Raw genomic sequence first — 14705 nt, forward strand, 5'->3', positions numbered from 1 at the left:
TATGATATATAAATGTGCTTAAAATAAGTACAAGTAAAATGGTAAAGACTAGATCACATGCAGTTGAAAAGCCCTTCCCCATACTCTTTTCAAAAAAGCTCAGACTCTTTGTTTCCTTTCCTTGTAAAATAATTTCCAATAAACTTTATTTATACACAAACGGAGTTTGAAATCACCATCTTTTTAACACATACAATAAAAAACATCTCTAAAAGACAGCAATGGCCTTCCCCGGGTCTGTCAGCTACCAGCTTTACACATAACTTGTTTTCAACAAAATGATCGCTGTATAATACAATATTACAATGTGCCCTCAGTGGTTGCTTCCCATTTTCAGGTTTTTGTTTAACTTGTCAAACACAGTGCATTCATTATCAATGTCTATACATCTCTATATTCAGAGGACGAGTCCTAGAGATAAGAAATATTAAGAAAACAGCAGAAAATAAATAACAAAAGGACTAATATCAACTGCTACACAATTCATTTCATTTTCATAGTATTTTTTTTTTTGTTTACAGAAAAAAAGTTGTTCTTAAGGCTTATGCTGAATCATGTGGATTGTTTACCAGGAAATATAAGGACCGCAGGAATAAAACTGCAATGACATACTGCCCTTCTGCATCAAACTTAACAAAACACAGATATTCAATTCATCACCATCATTCAAGAAAGTCTATTCTTACTACTGTACCGAAAAAGACAATCAAGAGGATTGTAAAAGTCATGTAAAAGAAAGCAAGTGACCAGAAGGTTGTTGGTCTTCTAACATTCCATCCTAGTCTGTTTGAGGGCGCATTAAGAAGCCATTCAACACACACTACGGGAATAGCTGGCATCTCCAGCATTCAGATTATTCACAAGAATGTTTCAGCAACTGGTTCTGGAATGTACTCTGATGGAAAGACCGCATCCATGGCTACTTGCATGAATTGTTCTTATTGGTAGTAGGCAATTCATGACTGTTGTCAATGAGATTATATATATACACCCAAGCTCATCCCATGAGAGAGAAGTCGTGTTCCTGAGAGCCCTGCTGATGAAAGCGGAGCAGGGCTGGGGTGGAGTGTTGAATGCTGGGGCTAGAGGGGAAAAACAGTCTCCAATTAACAAGATTTTAATTTTCTTCAATTAGGCTCAAATCTAGTTCTGTACAATCCCTCTCAAAGACACTCGGCTGACACTCTTCTCGATCAGGGTCCTCCTCTTCCTCCCCCTCTTCACCCTCCTCATCACTCTCGCTTAGAGGTCCAATGCTCGTCCTTCCCAGCCCCTCTGCTGGTGAACATGACCCTCTGAAATCCCCCCAGAAAGGCTCAAGGCCCATGCAAACGTCCCCCCCAGAAGCCAGCCTCCCACGCTCCATACAACTCAAGGGGTCGGTACTGCGAGTCTGGAAAGACACAAATAGGAGATCAAACAAGGCCTTGTTTACACATTTTATCATGCCTCTAGAAATACAAGAGCAGTTTACATTCAGGACTCTATTTACAATAAAGAAATAGGTATATCAAATGAAACCAAGTTGATATAACTGGCTAGGAAGTGGAAAAAATATACCATCATACATAATATCTGTAATTCTTTTAACATGGGTGCCAAAGATAGTTTTTCAGTTAAAATGTGACAAACTGTAGAAACAAGGGTAATATGATACCACATATCCCTGAAAATTAACTGTGATAGTATCGCCAAATTGAATATATTGGGCTGAACTGACAAATACTGTAGAGGTCTAAGCCTAGTCTCGTGTGCCCGACTCACTCTTCAAATGACTGTGGCTTTTGAAAGAGACTATTCCAAACTTAGCTAGAACACAACTGTTTTACATATACCACATGTACATGTTTAGCAGGAAATTAACAACTTCTTAGTGTAGTATTCTTAGTATTTTTTTTATGTCAGGGGGTGACTGGAAGCACTATCAAGGGAAGCCAGACTTTCTCAAAGACATTCAGCAGCTGCATGCAAAGTATATGCAAATAAATTCCAGAATGAGTCTTGGTGTACAGTACAACAGTGAGCTGCCATTGCCTACAGTCAGGGCCATTGAAACCCTGCCAATCACCCAAACTCAAGGGCTGAGCCTAAGGCATGGGGGGTAGAAGACGAGACAACTGTGGCCTGGGACAATGGGTAACAAGAACAATTATAGGCAGGTGTGGTCTGGGTGACAGTTTTGCCTCATGTATGCCTACTGATATTATAAAATGAATGGTCCATCTCACTGATGAATTGGAACGTTTCTTTGTTACAGTACGGTTAAACTGTGTAGTTTGACAAGCTTAACAAGGATGCATTTTAAGCCTTAACCTTCCTCTGGCTAGAAGATGGCCAATCTACATACGGCAACCATTTCTATTCATTTGCTGACCCGCGGTTATCTTTTGTTTACCTGAGTCATCTTGGTGAAATCCAGTACTGGCCGGGCAAATGGTCTGTCTGGGTCACGCCGTCGCTTCAGGCCCGGTTTGAGAAGAAGCAGGTCGCAGGGCTGGGAGTGGCAGCGTGGGAGCTGAGGGGGGATGGCTCGGCGAAGAGAGGACGGGGTGCTGCAGGCAGAGGAGGGCGAAGCAGGCACAACTGGAGGGGGTGCTGCACATTGGGGTGGAACTGGAGGCGGGGGCAGGAACTGAGCAGCAGCTTCTCTGATAAGGACAGGGGACAGTGAGAAGCGTCGCTGCGGAGGAGGGGGAGGGTGGAGCGGGGAGGGAGAGGATGAGCAGGACGACGGAGAGGGGAAGAAACAGCAGCAGGCGCCTCCTCCAGCAGTGTCACTTGGGTCCCATGGGAAATTCCAGGGCAGTGGGGAGTCAGGGGAGAGAGCAAGGCTAAAGAATGTGGGGCTTGAAGAGGAGTGTAGAGAGGAGTTTAGAGACGAGCTAGGAGCACGAAGCGGACAAGGCCCCCCCGCTCCCCCTCCACTGTGGCATTGGCGATTCACAGGTGTCCAGACCCTCGACGCGCTGGGCCGCCAGGTGTAACGGCAGCGTGAAAGGTCCTCTGGCACGGACAGTGAGCGACAGTGGCGTTTGGGGGGTGGCGGGGGGGGAGGGGGTGCACCGGGAAAAGACAGGTCCGTTACTGAGGTGCTTGGGACCAGGGGCCGGTGCAGGGCTTCCCCCTCTGGGAGGTGGGTTTCGGGGGAAACCAAAGGGACAGGGCCAGGGGGGAAACTGGAGCTCAGCACACCCTGCAGGCCAGGCTTGGAGGGAGGGCTGAACTGCCAATAACTGCTCTCTGTGAGGAGAAAGAAAGATGATACCATTAATACAAACTACTGTCAATATTAATTTAATTAAATTGTGAGAAAATGGACAGAAGGCAATTCATTCCTGATGCAATGTAGTTGCAGTTTGCTCTTGACAACAACCAACAGAGAGAAAAATGCAAAGCGGTATCATGATTCAACTTTTACAGGGCGCTGTTATGCATTAAACACAGTGGACTTAGCCCTTTAAAAGGGACATTTCACCGCTGGTCTTTCACTGTATATGTCCAATAATATGTTAAAAATCAAGAATTTCCAGGCCTCCCGAGTGGCGCAGTGGTCTGAGGCACTGCATCGCAGTGTTGCGGAGTCACTACAGACTGGGGTATCTGTATTCCAGTCATGTGAAATCCATATACTAGGGCATAATGAATTTATTTCAATTGACTGATTTCCTTATATGAACTGTAACTCAGCAAAATCTTTGAAATTGTTGCATGTTGCGTTTATATTTTTGTTCAATGAACAGTTGTTTATCTAAACCAAAATCTAGCTAGGTTTCATAATTCGCTGGCTAAACTTTTCAAAGCAAACTAATGTAATTAGCCAGCTGCTATCTGGCGATGTGATTTGAAACTTTGCAAGCTAACGTTAGCTACATTAGGTTACGTTAGCTACAGCCTATCGGACCGTATCTAACCATTTGCTAGCTAACGAGCTACTGCTGAGGCTAAAGGCACTGGCTTATGTGTTCCATTTACAGAGTCCGATCCCATCAACACCTGCAGCGGCATCGATATCAAGCTCAGCACCAGGACCTAGTGGAAGTCACCTTTGCTAAATTTGTTCCATGACTCCATGATGAGCAAATAAACACATTGGACCCAGTGGGTGAAAGCTTTCAGCCAGGAACAAGCTCAAGCTCAACATCTGACTCAGAAGAGGAGAAGAGTGCGCAGGGCTGGCAAGAGCCAAAGTGTACAGTCTATGAGTCCAAGGTCAAGGAGCTCATGAAGTTCTGCCAGACCAACTGCTATTGCCCAACACAAGGTTCACCAGTTAATGAACATTCAGGACTCTGCCTGGAACGTTCAGCAAACACAACATCCATATTGAGTAAGACTGATGTTGTAGTATAATACAGAATGAAAAGTATGCTCACAACTGCATTGTGGTCTAGATATTGCTAGCTCTTGTACATATGTATATAATTGAGTGAAAACATGTTTTTGTTTTTTTAGAATCTTATTTACAAGTGTGACTGACAAGTGACTAAACAATTCCAGCTGCATCAGAAACCAAGCAAGTGTTGACTTCAACTTCATGATGAATTTATTGTGATATTCATGTAATGTATTTGGAAGTAACTACAATAATCTTTAATGCGAAAACAAATTATGTAGGTAGTTGGTGTATCATTTACACTTTAATTTGTGGGCAAGGAAACACGTTTCAATAACACAGATTAGTCAATGTAGCAAAATAAGTAGACTTGGATTGTATTCAAAACAAAGTTTATTTTGTTCTGGAGACCGAGGTGAGTTTACACAGCAGTATGCAGGGACAGTTGTATGACATACACTGAGTGTAAAAAACTTTTAAAGAACACCTTCCTAATACTGAGTTTTGTACACTCAGTGTATATACACCGTAGAATAAAAATACAATAAATACTAGTTTTAAAAAGGGAATATTTGCATATGGTGTGTTTGGTGGGTGCAATGAGGTGTTTGGAGTCGCTTTGAAACAAGGGGAGATTGTTGTTATGGACTTAACACATCTCGTCTAAAGACATTAATTTATTTGTATCCAACATACTGTCCATCGTGTGAGGGATTAATTGCTTTAATGGCCCCAACAACACACGCAGGCAAAGATATTCAGTGTTCTGTGCCTAGCTTCTCTCCACATAGAACTCCAAAAATAATCTGTAGGCCACCAAACTCTATTGTCTGTAAGATTATGACAAACAAAAATGCCTTACATGGGCAATCGTTGTGTTCTGTCTGTATTCCTACTGTAGCAACACGATGCAGAACATAACAGAATCTCACAACCACACAGCTAGCTAGCTACAACACACAGGTATAGTTACTCAAAAACGAATACGAATCATTCCTTTTACTCTCCATCCAAATGAATTCCTTTACTCTTCGTCATCATCAAAACATTTCTCCAACTTTGATCCTAAAAAGATACAAAGAGGTTAGCTAGCTATAACAGACTACAGTACATTTTAGGTATAGCAAACACAGCTGACAAGCTCAACTTGCCTCGCTTGGCTTGTAGCGGTACTAGTAAGCCCCGTTATGGCCGAATCGATCACAAACTGAACAACACTGCTTCATTTGAAAAAAATAGCTTATATTGCTAGCTAGCTACCGACTACAAAACAACTTACTCGTTTGTCATTTGCCCTTCTGGTCCAGCTGGTCTAGGCTGCCGCCACCAGATGTTCTTGGAGGTTCTGAAGAACATCTCCAGCACAGCTCTATCCATATGTGACACGAAACTTCGATGGTCTTGTCACAGACACATTGGGTCTGCAGTGACCCTCTCCAGTAAGAACTGTCCGCGATCTAATTCGTTGCAGCACAGACATTCGTCTTGTGTCAGAAATTCTGTTTGTTCACTTGTTTACAAGGATATGCTTCTTAGTAAAAACCTATTTGAAACAAGCCATTACACTTCGTTATTATCATGCCATTACATTATTATTATTATTATTATTCAGGTTATTACTTATAAATATTAATCAACAAATTAAGAAATGCCAGGTTGGTTGCATTTTCGTATTGACAACATTTAACTGAGTCAAAATAAAGAGATATGTTCTTGTCTGTTGGCTTTTCTGTATGTACATATTTTTTTTTTATACAGAACCTATTTCGATGCACAAAACCATTCAAACGAAGTATGATGGGTTTTTTACTTTTCCCTAAATATTTGTCACAAACACAGCTGCTGCGGTCATTCGATGGCATTGGCATATGTCCGTCAAAGAGAGAACGCCGTGTTGAGAGAAGTAATGTAGCCTAAGCTACTGAAAACACGCCTTTTACAAGATTACGTAATGACAGGAGCGTTTCATTCTTATTAAAGAGATGGAGTCCAGACAGTTTCCTGAAGTAGCCTTTCTGAATGGACATACCAGCCCTTTTTTTAGGTACACCACCCCGTTGAAGAAAATGGTTCGGTCCTACAGACAGTGTGGCTTGTTATATAAAGCAGGCAGACAGGCTTTGAGGAATTCAGTTAATATTCGATTGAACTTAGAATGGGCAAAACTAGAGACCTAAGCAACATTGAGCGTGTTATGATCGTCGGTGCCAGGCGCGCCGGATCTAGTATCTCAGAAAACGGACGGCCTCCTGGGCTTTTCACACAGGACAGTGTCTAGGGTTTACCGAGAACGGAGTGACAAACACACATCCAGTCAGCGGAAGTCCTGTGGGGGAAAACAGCTTGTTGATGAGGTGGTAGGAGAACGGGAAAGCTAACAGACAAACAGACCAATAACACTGCAGTGAAAACAGTGGTGTGCAGAACGGCATCTCGGAACGCACAACTCGCTGGTCCTTGTCACGAACGGGCTATTGCAGCAGACGACCACACCGGGTTCCACTCCTATCAGCTAAAAACAAGAAGAAGCGGCTCTAGTGGGCACGCGATCACTGTACAATTGAGGAGTGAAAAAACATTGCCTGGAACATAACAGCGAGTTCAGTTTACTTGAGTGGCCTGCGCAGTCCATCCACCCAACCACCTCCTCCCCATATGTTTTTATTTTTCTGCTCTTTTGCACACCAGTATTTCTACTTGCACATCCTCATCTGCACATCTATCACTCCAGTGTAAATGGCTAAATTGTAATTACTTCACCACTATTGGCCTATTTATTGCAGGTCACATTTGCAAATGAGAACTTGTTCTCAACTAGCCTACCTGGTTAAATAAAGGTGTTCTCAACTAGCCTACCTGGTTAAATAAAGGTTCAATAAAATTGCCTTACCTCCTTACTTCATGTGCACACAATGTACACAGATTTTTCTATTGTGTTATTGACTGTACGTTTGTTTATCCCATGTGTAACTCTGTGTTGTTGTTTTTTGTCGCACTGCTTTGCTTTGTCTTGGCCAAGTCACAGTTGTAAATGAGAACTTGTTCTCAACTAGCCTACCTGGTTAAATAAAGGTGTTCTCAACTAGCCTACCTGGTTAAATAAAGGTGAAATATATATATGTATATATATATATTTTTTTTTTGAAGTCCCCAGACCTCAACCCAATAGAGTATCTTTGAGATGAGATGGAACGGGCTGTTCCCAGCATGAATGTAGCATCGTCCAATCTGCAGCCATCGTGTCAGCATGTACCAACATTCCTGTGGAACATTTGACACCTTGTAGAATGCCCCGAATAATTCAAGCTGTTCTTCAGGCAAAGGGGGGGTTCGACCAGGTACTTGATGGTGTTCCTAATAAACTGTCCGGTGAGTATATAGGATAGAGAGAATCAGCGAACTCACACACATACATACACCTCCGTAAATGCACCAATCAAAGTCACCAGCGTATGTCAGACCCAAAAATAAGGTATTAAAACACCTTCCTTTCCTGAAAGTAGGCTCTAAGATAATGAATTGACAAGGAAAGTACTGTATGAAGGGGACAGCTATGCTATGCTTTGAAGATGACATTGACAATCATACCAAATACAAGTATGTAGTGTATATAGTGATAGCTGACAAGTAGAGGCTTTGAGGAATCATCTCTGCCAACTGTAGTTTCTGTTTTTAGAAGATTTCCTTTGCATGATCCGCCTAAAGTACATGCATGCAATAGATCGCATAATGTGGTTTCCTGTTTGGGGTGTATATAAAACAAGGGGTCGTGGAGAAGGAAACCCTTCACCCTTGTTGTTCAGTCTATTTAACTTTATTAGCAGTAGCCTACTTTTTGAGAGGTGGAAAATGAACGCACCTCTTGCCCCCGTGCCTAGTGGGGCTGCCTCTCTCTCTCATAATGGCTTGAATAATGGGCGAGTCCGAGGAGTTTTCTAGGCAGAGACCATGGCGTGTTTTTTTTAAAGATGAGACAATGTCAGCTAGCATTCAGACCGCATGACTGTGCACTCTCAGTAGCCTTTTGGAGCTACGCTACTCCCCAGGATAGGCATTGAGAAGGACAGCTAAAGGGTTGTTTGATGAATGAACATCCCCTGATCAATCCATTCCTGCGTCTCATATTTTACATTACAAAATTACTGTGTTATTATTATGATATTACAGTGGTTATGATCAGCATATTTCAATGATGAATAGGCATACACCTTGCAAATCACCTCGTCATCCATATACCACTCTATTGAAGGACAAGGACATCTGTAAATTATCAAAAACGTTGTGACATGTAATTTGGCTACTGGTCTATTGTGTCACAACATTTTGGTGCAAAATAATTTCCTAGGATAACTACATGAGCTAAAATGCTGAACATGTGCGCAATGTTTGCAGTGCCAGTACACTCAGTTGTATTGATTTCTATGCCACCAGTTTAGCGAGTGGTTCCCCCAGTGCTGTCACAGAGCAATTGACAGAAACCAACTGTTTTTCAAAACGTCTCTGCAAATTAACATAAAAAGTAGTCTTATTTTTTTTTAAACAAGGTGAAATTAGATTACTATTGGTTGTGAATAGGCTACTGGGTGGTTGTCGAGTTGTTTTCTAACAGTTGTTTGCCCTATTAAAATGTTTCATTTACTCCTTTCAACAACCAATTCCCTTCTGTAATTTGGAATTCACCCCCATTACCCTGTGCTCGTGTCAACACCGCACAGCACAAAGCCAAAGTTACAAAGCGTAATGCTGAATCACAGGCTAAGTGGCTATACTTGTACATACTCACCAGGCATCAATCCATCTGCAGGCCAGCAAATTCCTAGGTTGGGGTCCAGCAGAGACTGGAAGACATACATGTTCATTTAGAGGAGCCACAGCACAGAAAATACCAATCAGAAACAAACTGACAGCAGGGGAAATAAACGGTCCTAAACACGAGGACTATATTACAGTCAAGACAAAGGCACGCAAGCAGTCATAGGCTAACACAGAAGAGAAGAAACATTACCACGTTGAGGGCCGTTTTGTGAGTGTTGCCGTCCAGAATATGTTCCCGCAGACGCTCGGCGATCAGTGTGACCATGGCATGGTTGCGAGGAGTAGGGGAGGTGGGTGAGGTGGAGGGTTAGGGGGAGGGGTGGCCCTCTGTCTGTTCGTCCGTCTGATTGTGAGTATCCAAGCTATTCTTGCACCTCCAGTACTCCTCTGGGCCAGGTTGCCCTGCCCTGTCTCACTGGGGCATGTTCATCACTGTAGTCAGCTCACCTGAAGGGAGAAGTCAGACACACAACAGGAGCCCTGTTACCACTTTTGTCTTCTCAACAGGAAAAGGCAATACAAGGGTCACCACCTCCACTGAACAACCCTTTAGGAAACATGCACATTAACATGTGTTCAGACACACACTATATGTGAGTGCAGAAAGAATGGTGACAGGTGCCTGGGGAAAGCATGAAACCTCAAGGTGCCTGCTGTTCAGGGCTGACCTGCCTGTTGAAGCCACTCGGGGTTTCTTGAACAGTCCACGCTATCTGTAATCCCTGGGACGTCCCTATCCCATTTGAAATTAAAATGGTTAAGGTTATGGACGTCCCCTAGATTCCAGATAGCATTTATCACTACGCACATGTCCAACAACCAGAACATTTAACCAAAAACGAATATATCAACCAGTAACCTTAAAAGGATACTTTGGGATTTTGGCAATGAGGAAATGTATCTATTTCCCCATAGTCAGATAAACTTGTGGCTGCCATTTTTTTATTTCTCTGCGTGCAGTTTGAAGAAAGTTAACTACAGCTAGCGCCATAACTGGAAATATATGGCAATAGAGAGCAATAGTAATGGCGTCTTTTTGTAGGCACTAAATCCGCCATGGTTTGTTGAACAAAGTCTATGGAGACTTTTTGTTGTTGTTTTTTGTTGTTGTTGTTGTTGTTGATAAACACTGAAAATAAGGTCTGTGGTAAACAGGCTTAGGAGATCTTGTACGTTTTGTTCTACGATATAATCTTCATCAGCTAACGTGCCTTTCTGTGAATTTTGTAAGCGTGTATGTAATAAAGCATAACATAAAGCTCATAAAGACTTCATAATTCACGAAGGTTATGTTAACTGACTAATATCTCATAGAACAAAACAGTACAAGATCGCATAAACCGGTGGTAAACGACAACAATAATGTCTGAGGTTATTACAAAACCCTATTCTTTCCCCATAGGAATGGCTGAACAAACCCGAGATAAATCATTCCTTATTTAGGACTACAAGCTGACGAGCTCAATGAACTGGAAGCCTATGGTATCTGTTAGCATGCTAGTAAATACCCATAGACTTCCAGTCATTGCACTAGTAGATACCCATAGACTTCCAGTCATTGCGCTAGTAGATACCCATAGACTTCCAGTCATTGCGCTAGTAGATACCCATAGACTTCCAGACATTGCGCTAGTAGATACCCATAGACTTCCAGTCATTGCACTAGTAGATACCCATAGACTTCCAGTCATTGCACTAGTAGATACCCATAGACTTCCAGTCATTGCACTAGTAGATACCCATAGACTTCCAGTCATTGCACTAGTAGATACCCATAGACTTCCAGTCATTGCACTAGTAGATACCCATAGACTTCCAGTCATTGCACTAGTAGATACCCATAGACTTCCAGTCATTGCACTAGTAGATACCCATAGACTTCCAGACATTGCGCTAGTAGATACCCATAGACTTCCAGTCATTGCACTAGTAGATACCCATAGACTTCCAGTCATTGCACTAGTAGATACCCATAGACTTCCAGACATTGCGCTAGTAGATACCCATAGACTTCTAGTCATTGCACTAGTAGATACCCATAGACTTCCAGACATTGCGCTAGTAGATACCCATAGACTTCCAGTCATTGCACTAGTAGATACCCATAGACTTCCAGTCATTGCACTAGTAGATACCCATAGACTTCCAGACATTGCGCTAGTAGATACCCATAGACTTCCAGTCATTGCACTAGTAGATACCCATAGACTTCCAGACATTGCGCTTACGCTAGTTATCATTGGCTCGCAAAACTTACTCTTACTTCATACTGGACACCAACATAAAAATGGTATCCACCTGACTCTGGAGAAGAAGATAAACAAAGAGCCTCATTACCAAAGTCCGTAAGTATCCCTTTAATGATGGATATGTATATTTGAAAGGGGGTCATACTGAGGTCCAATCTCGCTAATTATTTTTCTATTTATTATGGATCCCCATTAGCTGCTACCAATGCAGTAGCTACTCGTCCTGCGGTCCAGCGAAATGAAGGTAATTAACTTATATACACAATGAAAAACATTACATTTCACAACACATTTAAGTGTGTACCCTAAGGCCACTGATTTACAACCACATATCGACAACACAAAAGCCATATATATTATGTACGTGTGTGTATGGTGCGTATGTTATCAAGCTTGTCATAATCTATCAATTGGCACGCTCTTCTGCATGATCAAATGGCCAATGTAGCAGATTGAGATATAGCCAGTTTGAGAGAGGGGGGGGGACCAGAATGACGGCTACATAGGTGTAGCTGGTAGATAACACATTAACTGGCCCATTACAAACATATCCAGTGTGCAATAGTAGCTATTCATTCACAATTATTATATCGTAGTTTTGAAGGTCGATCTAAACCCGTTCACGTGATATTAAGCATTCTCATCGCTACATCAATAAAAAAAAACTAACGTTAGCTATTCCGCTAACATTGGTAGCTAGTTGTTGATTTAACGTTAGATCCACAACCAGCCCGCACTGTGACAATCTGATGCTATGGTAGCTAACTAGCCGGTCAGTTAACGCAAGCGCAAATCGTAATTTCTATGGCTAGCAAGCTAACGTTAGCTCAGCGTACGTCCATTTAACTGATTATGCCGATTTGCAGCCAAACACAAACATTAAAATCAACAAAGCTTTTGGCCTTAAATTAGTCAATAACAATGACTCCCTCCCCACCATCTGATTCAATCCCTAGCTATCGAGGCTATTGCATGCATGTATTGCTACACCCTAGGACCTCTGCTGAGTCTAGGACGCGTGCTAGCAAAACACGGCCATGCAGAATATAATGCAGTGAGCTATTTTTCTGATTAAACGGAGCTGGTATCAACAACTTTTTGTAACAGCTACTTGATTTAATGTCGTTCTTACCTTGACCAAGAAGCCCACCGGACCTTAGGCCTTGCACACACGGGTTAAATACTGCTCATGAAGGATAAACCTAATTTGTAGCCTGTGCAGTTCCCGACTAGTCAGCCGCGCTAGTGTTCGGCTATGGGTCTCCGATGTATTGACCCATTAAAAAGCATAACATGTAACAGACCATTCGTCGATTCCAATATCTGGAACATAAAATGTAATATGATCAGCGTGCCAAATATCTAAAGATATTATCTCTCTTTGAAAAATACATCGCCTACAAGCAATTCATCCAGTCGTCCATTTAAAAAAAAAAAACATTCACACGCCCGTAAGCGATTGGAATTCATAAATAACATTTACAGTTGGGGGTGGGGTGGGGGCAAGCAGTGAGTATTCAATAGTGCATACAAAATATGTCAACATTAAAATAGCTCGGAATTTATGCTTTAAATAAAAAGCAAGCGCAAAATAAATGTCATTCATGCTAGGAAATTGCAAAAATTGGACTGAACCGACAAAAATGTTTGGGACTTGTAGTTCGCTAAATCAGGATCAGTTGTTTACGTGACACATTGATAAGACCTGACAGATAATGCCAGGGCCCAACATTGGAATAGATCACTTTTGATAATAGGCTTTCTGAGACGCATTGATCATCCCACAATACATTTGCGTCAAATTGGCGGGTATTGGTGTGGCAAGTAAAACAAAATTAAAGATTCACCCTAAGCGTATAGTGTCATCTTGTGGCTGCTTGGCGTAATGCAGTTAGTATGTTGAAGCCTTTTATTTTATTTCACCTTTATTTAACCAGGTAGGCTAGTTGAGAACAAGTTCTCATTTACAATTGAAACCCGGCCAAGATAAAGCAAAGCAGTTCGACACATACGACAGAGTTACACATGGAGTAAAACAAACATACAGTCAATAATACAGTATAAACAAGTCTATATACGATGTGAGCAAATGGTGAGATAAGGGAGGTAAAGGCAATAAAGACCATGGTGGCGAAGTAAATAGAATATAGCAAGTAAAACACTGGAATGGTAGAGTTGCAGTGGAAGAATGTGCAAAGTAGAAATAATGGGGTGCAAAGGAGCAAAATAAATCAATTAAATACAGTAGGGAAAGAGGTAGTTGTTTGGGCTAAATTATAGGTGGGCTATGTACAGGTGCAGTAATCTGTGAGCTGCTCTGACAGTTGGTGCTTTAAGCTAGTGAGGGAGATAAGTGTTTCCAGTTTCAGAGATTTTTGTAGTTCGTTCCAGTCATTGGCAGCAGAGAACTGAAAGGAGAGACGGCCAAAGAAAGAATTGGTTTTGGGGGTGACGAGAGATATACCTGCTGGAGCGTGTGCTACAGGTGGGAGATGCTATGGTGACCAGCGAGCTGAGATAAGGGGGAACTTTACCTAGCAGGGTCTTGTAGATGACATGGAGCCAGTGGGTTTGGCGACTAGTATGAAGCGAGGGCCAGCCAACGAGAGCGTACAGGTCGCGATGGTGGGTAGTATGAGGCTTTGGTGACAAAACGGATTGCACTGTGATAGACTGCATCCAATTTGTTGAGTAGGGTATTGGGTGCTATTTTATAAATGACATCGCCGAAGTCGAGGATTGGTAGGATGGTCAGTTTTATAAGGGTATGTTTGGCAGCATGAGTGAAGGATGCTTTGTTGCGAAATAGGAAGCCAATTCTAGATTTAACTTTGGATTGGAGATGTTTGATATGGGTCTGGAAGGAGAGTTTACAGTCTAACCAGACACCTAAGTATTTGTAGTTGTCCACGTATTCTAAGTCAGAGCCGTCCAGAGTAGTGATGCTGGACAGGCAGCGATCGGTTGAAGAGCATGCATTTAGTTTTACTTTTATTTAAGAGCAATTGGAGGCCACGGAAGGAGAGTTGTATGGCATTAAAGCTTGCCTGGAGGGTTGTTAAGTGTCCAAAGAAGGGCCAGAAGTATACAGAATGGTGTCATCTGCGTAGAGGTGGATCAGAGACTCAGCAGCAGCAAGAGCGACCTCTGATGTATACAGAGAAGAGAGTCGGTCCAAGAATTGAACCCTGTGGCACCCCCATAGAGACTGCCAGAGGTCCGGACAACAGACCCTCCGATTTGACACACTGAACTCTATCCTGGAACTCTATCCTGGAGCCATTTCCCCACAGTCAATTTTCCACATA

General features: G+C 42.4%; 1 protein-coding gene across 1 annotated transcript; it reads right to left on the reverse strand.

Moving 5' to 3' along the window:
* Positions 1–107: 107 nt before the first annotated feature.
* Positions 108–12884, reverse strand: fam53c (family with sequence similarity 53 member C). Its single transcript, XM_021617543.3, has 5 exons — positions 12530–12884; positions 9339–9595; positions 9117–9171; positions 2396–3240; positions 108–1393 (listed from the first exon to the last, which is right to left on the reverse strand). Exons 2-5 carry the CDS (start codon positions 9411–9413, stop codon positions 1118–1120), a joined length of 1251 nt encoding a protein of 416 aa, XP_021473218.2. The 5' UTR covers positions 9414–9595; positions 12530–12884; the 3' UTR covers positions 108–1117.
* Between the last annotated feature and the right edge of the window lie 1821 nt (positions 12885–14705).

This window comes from Oncorhynchus mykiss, chromosome 10 (genome assembly GCF_057628025.1).
Source record: "Oncorhynchus mykiss isolate SJ-2025 chromosome 10, ASM5762802v1, whole genome shotgun sequence".
Classification (NCBI taxonomy): Eukaryota; Metazoa; Chordata; class Actinopteri; order Salmoniformes; family Salmonidae; genus Oncorhynchus; species Oncorhynchus mykiss.